The sequence below is a fragment of the Macaca fascicularis genome, chromosome 7 (assembly GCF_037993035.2).
Source record: "Macaca fascicularis isolate 582-1 chromosome 7, T2T-MFA8v1.1".
Taxonomy (NCBI): Eukaryota; Metazoa; Chordata; class Mammalia; order Primates; family Cercopithecidae; genus Macaca; species Macaca fascicularis.
In genome coordinates, this window is record NC_088381.1 from 122,599,540 (window position 1) to 122,617,976 (window position 18,437).

The following is an 18,437-nucleotide window of genomic DNA, read 5'->3' on the forward strand; positions in this document are numbered from 1 at the left end:
TCAGCTACTCTGGAGGCTGAAGCTGGAGAATCACTTGAACCCGGGAGATAGAGGTTGCAGTGAGCCAAGATTGCACCACTGCACCCCAGCCTGGGCAAGAGTGAGTGAGACTCCATCTCAAATAAAAAAATAAAAAATAAAAATAAAGAAATGAGATATAAAACCAAGTGAGGTGCTTTGAAAAAGAGCTGACTCTTCCTCTTGGCTCTACAATCTTTCTTTTCTATGACCCAGGCCCTTTGGCAGGAGTCGCAGCTGTTTTAAAGTACTTGCTGGTCCACTTTGGGGTGCCATCATCTAATGCTATTTTTCTAATAGTTAAACATCCAGTTTAGAAGAACAACAAGAAAGCTTAGTAGAATTGGAAGAGTTCTCAAATCCATATAGAATGTGTCTTGCCCTCACGTTGCACCTTGGGAAAAGAATAAAAAGTTATTATAGTTGAACTTGATTTAGTGTGAATTCCTTTTTACAGCCAACAGCTGTGAATATCTCTCTGAAACACTGTGGTATTCATCCATTCCTTCCTTTCATCCAGCTAGACTGGCCAGGTCTGGCTACATATCCTCCCTTAGGAGTGTACCTCTTGGGTCAAGCGTATGGAATAAATCTCATGGTCCAGCATTCTTGCTCTTTGCATTTTTCACATGCATGGATCAAGCCCCCTTCTCGTCTTGGTGTTAGCACTCCCTACCAGGGACTGTCACTAAGTTCTCTTCCAAGCAGACCAGCTCCTGCTCTGAAAGGATTAACACATCTGCCCACAGTGCTTTGGTTTTCCTTCTTTAGTAAATGTCCATCCTTATGGTTTAAGTAGACTTCGAAGTACAGATTAAATGTCTCTTGAGGTAAAGATCTCACGCTAATATCTCTAGCTAAAGAAAAAATGAGATCCGCCATTTAACTTGAAACTAACCCAAGAGAAGTGGGAAACAATTGAAATATGAACTTTCTTCCCTTTTTACCCTTCCCTGTGGAGGCTACTGGTTATACATGTTTGGACTAAGGAGGCTGGTTTGGTTTCTACATCCAGGTGTCTTTGTTCATTTCAAAAACTTCACTATGACTCATCTCAGGGGAAAGATTATTGATTGTGAGTTGGTACTCAACTGCAATACCATTCTTTCCCTGGGCAACTCATGAGTGGAATGTGCTCTGTTGCCTCTTGTCTCATACAAGGCTTTCAGAGAGAGAAAAGACATTCTCTTACTTTCCTGGAGAGAAAGTATAGAAGTCAGTTGGCAGAAGACTCACATTTCCCACTTACATTAGCACCATGTTCTCAAAGATGGTGCATAAACCCAACACCCTATGACTTAACAAAATGCCACAGCTGTGATGAATGATGTGGTTGCATTATATGGGAGCAAAGAGAGGGGGAAATTACTGATTCACAGGTTACTTTTGTCCTCATTCAAGTCAATTGACTTTTTTGAGCACCTGCTGAGAGAAACTTTGGACTAACTAGTTTCTGGAGAAACAGGGGTGAGAGATACTGTTCCTGCCTGAAGCGAATCACTATCAGATAAGAAAAAAAAAAAAAAAAAAACACAGACACTTAATGCAAGTGTCCTGCTGTGAAAATACGCTGTCTTAAAGACTTGCCCTGGGTCAGGGCAGGCACCATGAATGACCCTCATTCAAAGTGGTGGAGGGTTCCTAGAGGAGGGTTCCTAGAGGAGGAGAGGCCTAGAGCTGAGTCTCGGAGCATGACTACAGGTCAGCCAAATAGTAAGTGAAGGAAGGGCATTCTATGCAGAGGGAACAGCATTCACGAAATCACAGTGACAAGGGCGCTTGACCAAATGGATCCCATGGCTTGAGTGTTAAGGGCACATGGGAAAAAGGGGTCTGGAGAGGGAAAAACCAGACCCTGGGCATTGCAAAGGACATTCTCTTTTATCCCAAAGCTATTGAAGGAACTTCTGCAGCAGAATGACCTGCTTAGGTCTACATATTAGAAATATGACCTTCAAAGCAGAGTGGAATATACATCCAAGTGTGGAAGGGACAGGGGCTTCCAGAGTTGAAGGCCAGCAGAGAAGTGGAGGACGTTTCAGTAATTGAGAGGGGAAAGGAAGTGGGACCGAGGCAAGCAGCAGTGAGAATAGAGACAAAGGAGTATTCAGGGTTCTTCATGAGATAGAGCTGAGAGGGCTTGGTAACCAATTGAATAGACAGGCATGGAGCAGGAGAAATTTAGAACGATGCCCAGGTGTCTGCCTGGAACATCTGGATAAGCCACGGTGTTGTCTAAGGCAAAGGGCATAGAGGAGGAGAAACAGAAATGGGGGATGGGGGGGCAGCATGGGGCCTGGTGAGTGTGGGAACTGTAGAACATTCCAGTGGAGGTGTGCAACCCCCTTAATGGGCCCCACAGTGCACCATGCTCTTGGTTGGCTTAGCCTCGCTAACAGCTCCAACTTCCTCTCCTCACCTGCAGTTTCAGCATAATATTACACTTACCTGAAACCAAGTTCATCTGAGGGACTTCATTCCAGGTAGCTGGGCAGAAAAAACCATAAATGTGGGCTCCTAGGAAGCAAGGAGCTCTGTGACTTTCTTGCTGTACTTGCCTGTGTGAAGAGGGGTGGAGACTGGCACTCTGTTTCTCATGCTGTGAGCTTCAGCCTCACCATTACGAAGCAACACCAACCGGGTATGCTTATGATGTGTGGCATTATGTTGGCACACGAATATAGAAGTCATTGAAACTGATGCATCGTTTGTATATAGACATGATAAAACTAGAAAAAGAAACAACTGGCTCCAGGAACCTTGCTGGAAATACAGCAATTAGGAGTGGAGGGGCCATTGACTGTGAAAAGATGTTGTTTGACTTTTCTAAGGAGACTTTCGTTAGATGAAACTTAGATAAACTTTTTCTCTCCGTAGTAAAGGAAATATGTTGTCTACTCTGAAATAGCCGGTTTGGGGTTTTCAGTTGTTTTTGAAATGCAGACCTTTGAACCTCTGCTTCTCCAGAATGAGAATGGAAAAGTTATGGAGAGGTGAGATCCTCTTTAAGAAAAAGGAACCTGTCAGAAACCTTTGTAAGAAGGGTTGAAAATACAGCAGTTCCGAGGGTCATAGAGGTCTGAGTGATGGAGTGGGAGTGGCACAGCCCCATGAGTGGCTGGGACATGTTTGTTTCAGCATGGCTGCCATTGACACTGGTCATTATTTTCTTGATGTTGACTTTCTAGCTGCCTGCTTGAATTCACTTAAAGGAAGGCCAGTATTGAATAAATGTGCTTTATTTTTGTTTTTAATTTCCAAATGCCAAGACATGGCCCACAGGCATGAGTGCTCCTGGGCCAGGAACTGTGCTAACTCTTCTCAGATAGGCTGACAGCCCTGAGGTCTTTGAGAAGCAAATCCTCAGGATCCCCCCAAATTCGAAAAGTCGTGAGACTTTTAACCTTCACTCCTTACCAAGCATATATTTTCCTCTGAAGTGTTAAGGACTGTGCAGGCACATGGAGGGCAGCCTTTGATATGGACACAGCCACTGTTTAATGACACAAAGCAGCCGGGCGCGGTGGCTCAAGCCTGTAATCCCAGCACTTTGGGAGGCTGAGACGGGCGGATCACAAGGTCAGGAGATCGAGACCATCCTGGCTAACATGGTGAAACCCCGTCTCTACTAAAAAATACAAAAAGCTAGCCGGGCGAGGTGGCGGGCGCCTGTAGTCCCAGCTACTCGGGAGGCTGAGGCAGGAGAATGGCGTGAACCCGGGAGGCGGAGCTTGCAGTGAGCTGAGATCCGGCCACTGCACTCCAGCCCGGGTGACAGAGCGAGACTCCGTCTCAAAAAAAAAAAAAAAAAAATGACACAAAGCAGGCTGCTTTAAAACAGCACTTTCACCTGTCATCTCTAATGGAAACTGCAGGGAGAAAATTAGGCCCTCTTTGTATCTAACATGTCAAAGTGGGTATTTTACTCCAAAATAGGCCACCTCTCGCCTTCCAGGACCCATATATGCTTCCCGCAAGCCTGGAGACTCCCCGGAGGCCTCCATGGACACTTCCCGGCGGCCTCCATGGACACTTCCCGGCATCAAGGAGCACACTGAGGAGGATCCAGCTCCAACGAGGCCTGAGACCAATCCTGCTCTCTTTTGCACAGAGGCTGGAACAGAGCTGAGCTGCTTGTTCTGCTCTGGCCAGAAATAAAGACAAGCTTCTGTAACCTTGATGGTGCTGCTAAACTTCTCTTCATTTTTTAAAGGAACGTGAAGAGTGGGTACCTTCTTACCCCTCAGTTGGCTTTCCTCTTCTCCCCCTCAGAGACCAAGGGTGCAGTCGTATCTTGGAGGGAAAGAGCTATTGAGAATAGCCTGGCTTGCTGTGGTAAATGGGAGTTGACCTTCCATCTGCAGTTAGCAGGACCACCCCTACGTGAGCCCTTGCGTGGGAACAAGGCTGTTCATGTTTCTGTCTGCCAGAGATGCCTTTCTCCCTGCCCTTCATGCTGCATTTGATATTGGGCTCTTCAGCAATACTGATTCCATCTTTCTCTCTTCTGGGGTTTCCCTGTTTGTGGGTCAGGTGCTGCATGGTCTGTTGATCTGAGTCAAATTTGCAGCCATTTCTGCAGCATGCATTAGAGACAAGCAGTCCCAGTTCTAACTGGAGCCCCGCTTCTGTGTAAACTGTTGTACACACCACACAGCCTCCCTGTGGCTGATTTATCTGAATTCTAAAAAGGAAATAGAAATCAGCATGATTTAAAACTGGATCCCACTGGTAAAGACCAGCAGGCAAATATAGAGCATATACAAGATGGGTGCAGCACTATTATCAAGAATGACCATGAGAAGATAAATCAGTGTGGACTGCAGCAAGGTCTAGAAGGAGCTTTCTGAAGGATGAAGACTGTGGGATGAGACCCACTGATGTGCACATACATGGTGGTGCTTTGTCCCAGAAACCTCCTACCTGTTGGCATTCTCTCCTTGCACTTCCCCCTGAAAGTCTGTTACTCCCAGAGCTCTACCGTGGGTCTCACCCCATGTTCTTCGCCAGAGAGATTCACCCACTTGTGTGGCTAAAAAACCACCATGAGCTACTGACAAGGAAACTTATTCTCCAGCTCATACCTTTCTTCCAAGACCTTGACTGGTTGACTTCTCCCCTTGTATGACCCAAAGGCATTGACAGCCAGCTGATCTCAAATCGAGTTTACCCTCTCTCTCTTCTCACCCCACACCTGCTGCTGCCCTGTTTTCTCTGTCACACCAAACCTGAATCAAAGGAGTCATCTCCAGCTACTTTGTCTCTGTCACCCCCTGCTCTTCCCTGAGCTTCAAGTACTGTCAATTTCCATTCTTTCTTTCTCCTCTGTCATGCATCCCAAGCCACCATCAGGATCTTCCTAAGTTCATGTCCTGGCCTCCACCGTCACCATCTGCCAGGCCAGCCTTTTACGTTGACAGCCATTGCCTTTCTAGCACACTCATCTGATTGTGTTCTGCTACTCAGGTTTCAGCAGTTTCTCACCACCCACAAGATGAAGTCTACTCTCTTTGTTCAGTATTGCATATCTCAGCCATTTGACCCCCTGCCTATTTGACCCACCTTGTCTCTAGCCATTCCCCCCATCCACCCATGTGTCTGCTCTACCCTGCTCTGCCCTCTTGACTCTGTGTTTCCTTCCTGCTTCCTGAAATGGCTTCCTCACTGTGGCCATCCTAGTGGAGACTCCAAGTTATTGTACTTTGAAGCTGCCCTTCACTCCCTATGGCAAACCAAAAGGCTCATCGTTCTGTGCTCCCCTAGAACACTGTGTATACTCAGCGCTTGTCCTATTGCTATTATAATTTTGGTGTAAGTCAGCCATTCTCTCTAGATTAGAAGTTCCTTAATGAAAGGGTCACGTCTTCACAGAGCTTGGACCCCAAGCATTCAATATTGTTGAATATTGAATATTGTTCAGTATTCAATATTGAATAATAGGCATTCAATAAATGTTGAATGAGCAAATATCAGGATTCCCACACTTGGCAAAGAAGTCAGCCCAGCATATAGCAAAAGCATCTTTATCTTTCTCACACTGCATAAGAGAATGACTTTCTAGTTTGAGACCCCCAGTGGCATGTCCATCAGGAGCATCCAAGGAAGCTAAACAGCTGTGTGCCAGCCAGAGGCATGCATGCCTTCAATCACATGTCAGCTTCTGCAGGACACAGCTCTGCTTCTCCCTGTTTGTCTGTATTTTCCAACCATAGCCACAGCCCACAGCTTCACAGAATGTAAAAGGTAGATGGGAAGTTACAGTAGGTGGTTCTTAGCATTGCATCCAACAATGTGGCATCTGGACCACAGGAAAGGACTTGAGTCTATCCCTGGCCAACAGCTTACAGAACCCGGCATCCAAGTCATTAGAATTCCTGACTTCAGGGGAATGAAATGGTCAAGGCTGTTGCTTCTCTGGTTTGTTTCTCTTTTAACAGTTTTGTTCTAATCCTTGGCAAGGAAAGGTGCCTCACCACAATCCAGAGGGTGAAAGGTTAGTAGGCTATGTTCTTAAGAACTGGGATTTCCTCTTCTTTGTTTATCTGTTCTCCTTACAGGAGGGAGTGCTCTTTGAGCACATGGCACTGAGACAGGACAATGCTTGCTCTAAAAACAGTATCCATGTGTACCTGCCTCAAGAAACACAGGGCCAAAAGGCACTTACATTGCCCAGGAATGCATCTAGAAGTAACTCTTCAGGAAGGCCTAACTCATCATGTTTTGAAGTTGGATAGGAGCCTTTTTTAGGAAACCTACTCCCAATGGACCCCCATTTTGACTAAATGAGTGAGGCTGGCTTTTCCACTCCTGTAACCAGGGCAATTCTAACTTGTCAAAATAGTTTTATAGAAAAGGAGCTAGTACTGATTGAGCTGGGATTTGCACCCCACCCCACAATTTCTGACTCTTAAAACACCACATTATCACCTTGGCTTATAAAGCACCATGTTTACAACACGATTCAATAGCTCAGGATTCTGTTCATCATCAGTGGATTTTGCACGGTTCAGCTGTAGGGCACCCAGTGAAAATTTGCTCCAAGAGACTGCTCCCTTCTCTTTTGTGATGAATTGTGCCCAAGAGCAGCACTGGGTTACCCAGGCTTCTCTGAATCATGATCATTGAGTTTTCTGAGCAGTGACTTGGGACTTTCAGGATGTAAATAGCAAACGTGAAACCTGGTGACACAGTGGTAACATGCCGTTGGCCTGAAAGCCAAAGCCGTAATTAAAATAGGTGCCGCTCACTCTGCAGAAGCATTAGCGTTATTTCAGCAGAAATAAAAGCATGGTGGAAAATGAAGTCTGGTAAAATAGCTCCAGGATGTTGCAGGATGGAAGGTTCCAGACTCCTGAGCTGCCATGTCCCAGACTCTTGATCCAACTGCAATTTGAGTTGAGGATGATGTAAGGGGTTAGTATGATGTGTTGGGGAAGCCTTGTCTGTTTGTGGTTATTAATGGTAACAGAGGGACTCTTGATTGTCATAGTAGAGTGAAGGGCTTTCAAGCACAGAATGGAGTGATTTCTAGCCTGAGATAACTGAGTCTGTTCTTAAGATGCCATTGACGGTCCAATTTCAATTCTCCAGAAATTCCCCTTCATTGACCTTTTCCTTACTGCAAATCAACAAGTAATCTCACCAGGCCCATCATCCCCACCTAAGTCTTTTGAGTTCAGGAGATTATCCCACACCCACATTCCCTAAACCTAGAGGTGTTTCACTCAGGAAGCAGGACCTGATTTCAGAACAGTCCAGGCCTCTTTCATCAACCTCAACATTTATCTACTCTAAACGTTGAAAAATTGGAAGGTTCTTGCTTGTTTTGGAATATGTGTGGTCAGTGCCTCAGAATAAAGCATTTAGCAATTGATAGAATCCTGCAGTCAACATGGTTGGTGATGGATAATACTTCATGAAAAACAAGAATAACATTTACCCAATGCTTTAGCATTTCAGAGTACTTTACTGTCACTGTTTTTCAGCCACTGATAGGCTGTTTGGTCCTTATTTTATAAGAATTGGTACATTGTAGGAAAGAGCTAGGAATCAGGAGATCTGGGTTCTGGTTCCCATTTCACCATACACTTGCTCTCTGATCTAGGAGTCATGACTTCTTCTTTAGAATGATCCAGGGATGAGGGAAGATGATTCTGGAAACTTTCCAAAGATCCTATCAGCTCAAAAACTCTGACTAAAAGAATATAGGCAAATACTTTGTTTTGGTTTTATTTAACAAGGTAATAGTTCTCCTGTGGATTTCAATACAGTTACCATTTACTTTTCTTAACTTTGGAATCTCAGACTTGGAGGTTATTTCAGATGCACTTTAGAACTTCCATTATCCTATGGCCTAGCCAATCTTTGGGCCTTTCAAGTCCTGATATATTTTTGGTTGACAATCAAGTAAAAAGTCAAAGATACATCTGGATACATATCATGGCTTGGAGAAATGGTCAGTGGACACACCCCCACAACAGAAACATTTTTGGGAATCAGGATGCCCCTTTTCCCATTCAGGTATATATAGGGAGGCATTTTTCGTGGGGAAAGATCAGGCTAGGAATGGGTGACTCCACCATTTTCCTATCACTGTGGGAGTGGCTGAAACAGTGTGTGAAAATCTACACTGAATGTACAAAAATTATCTTGAGGTCGTAGTCTGCTCATGTAGCTCTAACATTCGAAGCCAGCTCTTTCCAACTCAATGAAGAAGCGGTCCAGCTAATGCAGTTGTTTCCTGCCATCTTTTTGCTCATGAACCCCTTTGGGAATCTTATAGAAGCTATGGATGGCCCTCTGCCCAGAAAACTTCCCATCTACTCACAAATTGGGATATAATTGTAGGGAACTTGTGAATGCCCTGAAGCTCATGGACCCCAAGTTAGTTCTCCTGGTCTAAGTAGAGTAAAGGAGCCCACCAGTAGGAATGTCAGGGCTGGCCTGAGACTTCTGCATCATAGCTAAAATTAAATGCGTAGTAACATAAAGATTTTTTTTTTCCTTTTTTTCCTCTGACCATCACCCTCTTTTCCTTTCTCTGTTCCTACATCTCTTGTCATCTCTTCTCATTCCCTCTCATTTCTCCCCCCATCTCTTGCACATCTTGCACCACAGATGTTCCAGCCTGGCTAAAAAGCCTCCGCCTGCACAAATATGCTGCGCTTTTCTCCCAGATGACCTATGAGGAGATGATGGCCCTCACCGAGTGCCAGCTGGAGGCGCAGGTATGTGCTTGAAGTGACCGTTCCCTGAGAGGGTGCCCCAGGCGGGACCTGAAGTTCAAGGCCTGGACAACCTTGTCTGGACCCATACCTATGCCCACACAGTAACCCGCCCTGTCATGGGAACTGTGGGGTGCTGGCCAGGATTCCATGGTGAGCAAAACTGAGTGGATTCTTGCCTTCAGAGTCCAATAGGAGATGGAAGACAAGCAGATAACCCCAGGGTCGTGAGGGTGAGATCAAGTGGTGTGAAAAGGCATAATCTCGGCACACTCGAAAGTTCCAGGTGCTAGGGAGGAATCGGTGGAATTTCCTAGGAGAAGTAACATTTGACCATGCCACAAAGAATCTACATCCCTGCCTTTGCTTTTCTCACTCTCTCCCTCCCTCTGCCCGAGCAGGGCTTGGCTTGTTTGGGAAGTGACAGATCCATTGTCTGTTGTCTAGTCCAGTTACAAATCAGCCAGCTTCTAACTGGACTGCTGAGTAGAAGCACCAGGTCATGCCTCAGACCCACCCCAACATTTTTAAAAAGCCATGTCCAGGCTGGGCGCGGTGGCTCAAGCCTGTAATCCCAGCACTTTGGGAGGCCGAGACGGGTGGATCACGAGGTCAGGAGATCAAGACCATCCTGGCTAACACGGTGAAACCCCGTCTCTACTAAAAAATACAAAAAAACTAGCCGGGCGAGGTGGTGGGCGCCTGTAGTCCCAGCTACTCGGGAGGCTGAGGCAGGAGAATGGCATGAACCCGGGAGGCGGAGCTTGCAGTGAGCCGAGATCCGGCCACTGCACTCCAGCCTGGGCGACAGAGCAAGACTCTGTCTCAAAAAAAAAAAAAAAAAAAAAAAAAAAAAAAAAAAAAAAAGCCATGTCCATGTCAGTCTTTGTTGAGATTGGAGAAAATTATGCAAACTTTTTTTCTTCTAACCTGAGACAATCATTGAGAATGAGATTTCCATAGGTCTCAAATTTCATTTCCCCTAAGGCATCTTTCCCCAATGTGGATGCCACAGGCCAGTCAATAGAACCCCTGAAACTAAGCATGTTTCCTGCTACGCTGTGCTCGGTTGTGCTCGGGTGAATGGATCTGACCAATGTCTTTGTTTCCCTTGTTTAAAATGCTATTTGCATGTTTCACATTGGCCTCAGTTTCCTTTCAGCAATGATTTAAAAGAATTGATGGTCTGAATAGGCTAAAAATATTTCCTTTGCAGGAAGAGGAGATTGTACCATTTGGGCATGGCTGGTCTGGATGCACACCTCCCCGCAGATCACCGGTTCCCCAGTGCTTATTTGGTACCCTCATTTAACCCTGCAGGCCTGGCGGACTCCCAATATGGAGACGCAACACAAAGCCCAAAGTCACTGCACATTCTCAGAGAATGAAAGGCACTCATTTCAACTTCCTAACATTTCTCCCACCTCTTTTTGAATCTTGATTGCTCCTTGAAATCCCAGGGATTGATGAGAACTGTTTCTAAGAGCATTTTTGTGTTTGGGTCAGAGTTGAAAAAAATCTAAGTCATCAGTTGTTCAACTTGAGGAAAAAAAACAAGAAATAATTGAGGGCAAAGCCAGAGGCCAGCACAAACTTTTCAGAGTAATTTAATTCACTAGAACCCAAAGTTAAGGGTAAACAGAAATATACCCCTAGTGTTTCATCTTAGAGACTGGGTTCACTTGTCATTTGAGTCTTTATTTTTCTAGTAAAGATGTTGTTGATATTCCTATCTTTTCCTTCTTTAAGAAGAATTCTATGGAATAGTTGCTAGACATTTGAGTTAGAGACCTTATTTGAGAAAGGGCTGTCTATCAGGAAATTTGCAGTATCTATTATCAACAACTGTTTAAATCCTTAGGCTCACCACTGCTACCCAGTTAAGAAGATAAAATCCACAACTCTTACTGTGAATCCTAATCATTTACCGGAAGAGATGACTGAATTATGAATTTAAGTAATTTTCTATTCTAGTTTTCCTTAGAGTAACAAAAGACAGGCTGCAACCTAGCAGAAATTCCCCGTGTTTTATGACACTCCATGTGGACTCTACTGGGCTGCTCATCTTTTCAAGATGGGTAAAAACACAGGGAGGGTTTGAGAAAGCCATGAATGTCTGTATGGGGTTGGGACCTTCAGGGAAACTGAGGGGGACTGAAATTATAAAGCCTGGAGAAAAGGAAGAGTGCATGACTTAAAAATTATCTTCTAAGACTGTGAAGAAATTTCATGCTGAGTAGAATAATTGGCCGTTCCGCATCTCTCTCTAAGATACAGAAAGATACAAATACAGATAAAAAGTATGGTCAAAAGACACAGGCAAATGTGTAGCCAGATGGATTTAGAATTAAGAAGATGGCCAGGCACAGTGGCTCACACCTATAATTCTAGCACTTTGGGAGGCTGAGGCGGGAAGATCGCTTGAGCCCAGGAGTTTGAGACCAGCCTGGGCAACATGGCGAAACCCCCTGTCTACTAAAAATACAAAAATTAGCCAGGTGTGGCGGCCTATAGTCCTAGCTACTTGGGAGACTGAGGTTAGAGAATCACCTGAGCCCAGGAGGTGAAGGTTGCGATGAGCTAAGATGGCGCCACTGCACTCTAGCCTGAGCAACTAGAGTGAGACTCTGTCTCAACAAATAATAATAATATTTAGTAAGAAGAGGTTTATGACGATGGGTACTAATGCAAGAGGTAAGTGGATATTGATGAGCCCGTGAAAATAGAGGAACAAAGAAGACAGTAAAAGCCTCCAAGAACCTGTAAGCTGATTCTTAAAAATATGTTTTTAAATATACATTTAAATGTAACTTGTTGTTTAATTACAGAATGTTACCAAAGGTGCAAGACACAAAATTGTCATCAGTATTCAGAAGCTCAAAGAAAGACAAAATCTCCTGAAGTCTTTGGAAAGGGTAAGTTATTGGATGAGGGAACATTTCCACTTTTGTTATGGGAAAGTAGACTAAGGAAAATTCTCCATTGGAAGTGTCATCGACAGACCTGCTAGAGCATATCATGCGGTTTCCTTCCCAAAGTCAGAGAAAACAGAATGATTTTGAAGTGAAACCTCCCGGTTGCACGTGCTTCTTTGGAAGCTGATGCCTCAGTGCGCTTATTCCCTGGGCCCAGGCTGCCTTGCCCAGCTGTCCCAGAGCCCTGATGAAGTGCTTTCAAATGCACCCTTTTTATATGCATTTGTGTCTCTGCCTCGTATACATTTGTAGAGATCAGTGAGGTGACCAGTTCACAATCAGACGCTGAAATCTTGGCAAAACAGGGCAGGGCATGCGCAGTGTGCTTTGGTCTCACTGTCCTCCCAGGGGAGGGTCTGTTTTGAGAAAAGCTGCCCCCGAGTGGTGATACTAACAGGTACGCTGCAGATAGAGGCGGTCAGAAGCATTTGGCAGGCAGACATAGTTGGCTCTCAAGAGAATCATTTCAGGCTTTAACTTAACAACAGAGTTGGTCCCTGTGACTCTGATAGGAACCATCTCAAAAATGCTAAATGCTGAAAAAAGTTTATTCCAACGTTAAAAGCAGTGATCAGCTGCCTACTGTCCCATTTTGTTTGCTGCCTACACAGGTCCTCTTCTTACCTTTGTGTCTGGATGCTGCCCTGGTAACAATGTCATTTTTAGGACTTAATGACGACAAGATTTCATCTAAGATCCCAAGGAGGGCAAGCCCCGTGCCTCACACAAGTGAACCAGCATTGCCTCTGCCTCAGGGCTGGCATTCTTATGCATGAGTACTGGGAGGCAGGAGTGGTGGGTGGGAAGTTCTGTGGCTATTTGCAGCCTGCAGAGCTTTAGAGGTAACCTCTTCTAGTAATTCTAGGGAGCTTTTGGATTTTGGAAGGGACAGAGTGTTGACGGAGGTAGGGATAAAGCAAATTTTGTGAGCACATAAACATTTAATGGAGTGGTAATTTTTCAGCGGATGCACAAAGACGTGTGTGTATAATTTCATATAGACTATATAAAGTTCTATTCAATGCATATATGTTGTATATATTTACAGAATATACATATATAACTTTGTAAGGAATGTTTCTTTTAAACCTCTGGCCAGATAGACAGACAGAGGCTTCTCACATGCACATCCGTGATTAAAGACCTCTTCTTACTTAAAGTGAATTACAGATTACAAGTGAGATATCCAATTGAACCTGAGGTTTATTTGTTGTTGTTTTTAATTTTATACTACTTTAGAAAGCAGTTTGTCTAAGTGACTATTGCCATTTTTAAATTGAGAAACCATTCTCTTTGGGGGAACATTCAAAAGGCCAATTTACTCTTCCTTTGTTAGAAAGTGCAGAAAACATTTTGCATAAGGATTTGATTGCTAAGTGTTATGGTAAAAGAGTGATTTTTTCCCTTCTTTCTGGAGCAGCCTTGAGGATTCATTCATATCCTCCATCACTGGGAAAGCGCACCCACCTGGGAGACAAATTCCTGTTAGCTTTATTCCCTGCAGCCTGGCAGAAGTCAGCACGGGGAACACTCTGGCAGCCCAGTAGCAAGGGTGACCCCGACATGCCATTGACTTTCCATCTAGCCTTTGATAAGTCAGTGATGTTTTCTGTGTCCCAGATTTTGCACCTAGAATAATAGTGACTCCCCTGTTCGCTGGAATGGGAAAGTTAAAAGGTGCCACCTACAGAGCAGAGTGTGATGGCAGCCAGTGGTCAAGTGGAAAGAAATGGAGTTTATCGAGTCTGACTTCTTTGAGAGAGGAGAGCTGATGTGTGTCAGATGACTGGGTTGAGCCTGAGTCAGAATACCCGAATGTTTGGACATCCGGTGTGTTGTCCCTGCCTAAGCTGATGAGCTGGGGCGGGAGGGAATCTCTCTCAGGCATCCACTGAGGACTCATCTCCTGGCCCTCCTCTCTTCTCTGGAACCCCTAACTCTTGCTTTGCAAGGGAGTGAGTTGTTTGTAACCTGTTACCACTGACGGCACCAGTGGCAGACTCAAATCAGCCATTTCTCAGGCATTCCCAGACACCGTTGGGCTGATGATGCTGTTGGGAAAAGAGTCATCTGCCCCTGCCTGCTTCCCGTATTCTTACCTCACATAGATTTCTAAGGAGATAGCTGGGGCCCCGCCCATAGTTAGTTCATAATCAGTGGTGGCTGTCTGAGCTCTGTGTGCAGAGCTCTTTTGTTCAGTTACTGAACCCTTATCAAGCAGCTGCCTGGGACACAATTTGCCCCATCCACTGGAGGTTAACCGTGAGTCATACATGGCTCCTACCATGGGGAGCTGGGGGCGTGCATTGGGACAGTTAGATATGGCACCATATTATCCCATAACCCAGTCTGATTGACGTCATCACCATAGCAGGTGGGGAAGCTTCCTGAGGTGAAATAGACCACTGTGCAGTGATGAGGTGTAAAGCCTTCAGAAGAGCAGGATGCTGGCCGGGAAGCTCATTAGGAAACTATAGCAAGTCTTGATGGGACCTTGAACCAAAATAGAGGCAGTGAGGATGAAGGAGGAGGATAGAGATCATTTAGAGGGAGTCCAGTGATTGTGACGAGGCTTGGGTTTGAGTGTCACAGCATTTGGGGACAGAAAAGATAAAGAAGAGGAGGAGGATAGAGATCATTTAGAGGGAGTCCAGTGATTGTGACGAGGCTTGGGTTTGAGTGTCACAGCATTTGGGGACAGAAAAGATAGGAGAAGTAGGGGCAGGAAATGGAGGTCCATGGGAAGGGTTGAGTGTGAGGTGCCTGTGAGACACCCAAGTGGAAGTGGCAAGTCAGTGGCCAGAGAGCAGGCCTACAGTCCAGGAGGCCCACAAGGTTTGAAAGGACCGATTGTGCGTCGTCTGAGTGTAACTGATAATAGGTGCTCCCGGGAAGTGTGTGTCAAGAGCGTGCACAGGCCCTTAGGAGCACTGTAAGATATGGAGGGGCTGAGCAATAATACGGGCTGTGCTCGCCCAGAGGGTCGGGAGGGTTTGAAGGAAGGAATCCCGCCAGGTGCCATGGAAGTGTCACATACAATGGAGACGAAACACTGTCCTCTGAAACTGGCCCTCAGCAGGTCACTGTGCCGTGATGATACGGGTTTCAGGGGAATGGGAGGAAACAGAAGCAGAAGCCTGTGAACCAGTTGGTGTGAACGGGTGAGGGGCCATGGGGTATAGCATTGTAGACTTCTCAAGGTATATGGTGGAAAAGGGAAATTAGAATGGTCACTGGAGCAGATTTTTCAACATTTATCTTGAGTAATGAAAATGTTTCCACGTGGTTTTATTCACCATCCTGGCTTTTCAATTCACTCTCAAACCGTGAAGCTAAGCCATGTTCTGAGCCTGGGTCCCTGGCATGGAGGAAGGAAATACACACACACACTCACGCATTCACCTCACTTCCATGTATTGCTGCTTACAGGAGGAGGAAATGCTTCTCTGTAAGCCTGTGCCTTTTCTTCAGACACATCCAGATCTTGTCCTCTTGGGTTCAGATCTGAGACCCCCGATTCCATCAAGTGCTGCAGAGAAGCAGCAGAGAAACTTAATATTAAATGCTAAATATTTCCGAGGTAATAATGCCTTATACTAGTAAGGTACATTGTATACTTTTTAAAAATGTTTCACCCCTATCGGTGGATTTGGCCAAATCCATACAGCAAACTTCCTAAGGTAATCAGGAGAGCTGCTGGTATCCTGATTTTAAGAAAAAGAAACTCGAGTGAGTCCAAACTCCTTAGCAAGTTGGTTCCTAAGGACTTGGAAAAGCTCTTGAGCTTCATCTCAATGAGCCCTGCTCGACCATGTATAGCGTCCTTTCATCCTTTGTTCCTTTCCTGCTGTTTCTCCTTTCCTGAAACATACAGTGGTGGTCAGGGGTCCCTCTTATATGTTCCCACAGCTCCCTGCCCTGATGCCCATCATACCATGTGGGTCCCAGAAACTGTAAGCACCTTAGAGCAAAGATTATGACTTAATTTGCTTTCATATCCCCAGTGTATAACAGTGCCTGGTTGATGACAGGGCTCAGCAGCTGATGGGTGCATGAGAGGAGGAAAGAACAAATGCGCTAGATACAGGAGTCCTGTCTATTATGCGAGAATCCCAATTCTTCTTACGCAAAGGAAAGGATGGAGTTAGAGACACCACATGAGTGCTGGGGACACTTCGGCTGCTCAAGACTCTCTTTTCCAGATGGTTTGCAGCTTGTTGTTGTCATATGCCCAGGAAAGGCACTGAACCAACCTTCCTCCGAGGCCCAAGTTAGCCACACCAGGGCTAGTATAAGTCAGGAAGTAATTTCCTTCCTGCTTGTCTCCTGAGTGATGGCTATGGTCAGTGGTGGACCAGACTTCCCGCTGTCTGATCTCAAAGGAGCTCCTCAGCTTTGTAACAGCACGTTAGTTAATGAACAGCTTCACTGTGCCTCTTTGTGTTTATCATGTGGGATTATATTTTCTGTATGAGAGATCAGTCAAGACTTGGGTGGATTCCTTATTTTTTTGTCAATGTGGAGAATTAATTCTCACAGTTAGTCAAAGGTGCTAGATTGATTTCCATTCTGGCCATTTCCCTGTTCCTTCTCAATTTGGGCACTCTGTTTTGAGTTCAGGAATTCATTTTTAAGTGTCAGGAACATGACCTGATGGTCACAGTGCCATGCTACTGATGCCAGCTTGATCGGGGATGAGCTAACTGGTTGTAAGCCAAGTGTTATCTTTGAGACAATGGCTTGATGTCTATGAGGGAAAAACAAAATTCTACATGATTCCTGGGAAGTTATATTTTATAGAAAGTGTCCAACATTATTCATTATGTCTTTGGTTTCTTTTTTGATTTTTGTTTTCATTTATTGATTGATTGATTTTTGGTGTGGTTGCCTCCAATAGAAGAATCAGATAAGATTTGAATGGAGCATGCATATGTTTCCTGTTTGAAGTCTCTTCACATATCCAAAATCTCCTCTCACCACTAGCTGGAGAAACCTTCTTGCCATGTGACAAGAGCAGGCAGGGGTTTGGTGCAGTTGACAGAGTGTCCCAAGCATGCATTTGCTCATCCCATTGACAGCAGCTGCATGGGATGGCACGGCAGGGATCCATGTGATCACCCCAGCATGGTTTTCCTAGCCCCTCTTCATAGGGAAGCTTCATCCCTCTTTTCCCTTCCCCTCCTTAGTCAGGGGCTAGACAAGGAGGTCAGTGTCCCCCGCAACCCAGGGGCTGGTTGGGCCACTGGCAGGACCTCAAGGTAGGATCCAGGGGTCCCCTAGTTAGCATGCAGTCTGATCAGAAAAGGTGGTAGGTGCTCTCCTGCCATGGGTCAGCTAGCTCACCTCCCTGTGCCTGCCCTGGTCACATCACCAGGTCAAGTCAAGGAAGCCGATCACATGATGGTGTCTAGATGCTGGGAAAGGGCCGGGTCTACTGTGGGCAGCAGGGAAGGAGTGATCAGGAGCATGCCTGACTGCTGCAGGGACATCTGTCATGTGTAGAAGGAAGGTGGCAGACGCGAAACTCTCCAAAGAGAAAAAGGGACTTTCTCCCCTAAAATAGGCTGAACAGTGGCCCTGGCTAGGTTTGAGAGACAATTCTCGTGGCTAATTAAAATTTCACTTCCTTCATAAACCCTTCGTGCCAACTAGGCTAAGGCATAATCCAGGCTCCACTTCCCACCCCTCCCCGCCAAACAAAGCAGGTTCCTGCCAACCACAGGGTGTGGCTGTTGGTGTTCTTCGCTGCCCACAGTTGAAACAGGCACATTCAAGGCTGCCGTCCTCAGCTTTCCTTTTTCTGATGGATTGATTGGAAATGTTTGGGTGCAGAAATTATCACATTTCATATGTTTGCATTCCCTGACACCATCAAGCAAGTGTAAGAGAGGACCCCAGGAATGGATTGGATACTTATGTATCAGCCTTTTTAAAATGTCCTTGCAATTCTGAGCTCTCAGAAAATTAAATACTTTGGGCCGGGTGCGATGGCCCACGCCTGTATTCCCAGCACTTTGGGAAGCTGAGGCAGGTGGATCACCTGGGGTCAGAAGCTCAAGACCAGCCTGGCCAACATGGTAAAACCCCGTCTCTGCTGAAAATACAAAAATGAGTTGGGCATGGTGGCACGTGCCCGTAATTGCAGCTATTCAGGAGGCTGAGGCAGGAGAATAACTTGAACCTAGGAGGCGGAGGTTGCAGTGAGCCGAGATCATGCCAC

At 45.5% G+C, this 18,437-nt stretch overlaps 1 protein-coding gene across 10 annotated transcripts in view; it reads left to right on the forward strand.

Moving 5' to 3' along the window:
* Positions 1 to 18,437, forward strand: part of SAMD4A (sterile alpha motif domain containing 4A) — a 229,228-nt gene that overhangs the window by 176,714 nt on the left and 34,077 nt on the right. For all 10 annotated transcript variants that reach the window (XM_005561296.5, XM_073997422.1, XM_015453805.3 and 7 more), the window contains 2 exons: positions 9,136 to 9,245; positions 12,071 to 12,157. In XM_005561296.5, the coding sequence (XP_005561353.3) occupies positions 9,136 to 9,245; positions 12,071 to 12,157 (197 nt within the window). The remainder of the gene's footprint in view (positions 1 to 9,135; positions 9,246 to 12,070; positions 12,158 to 18,437) is intronic.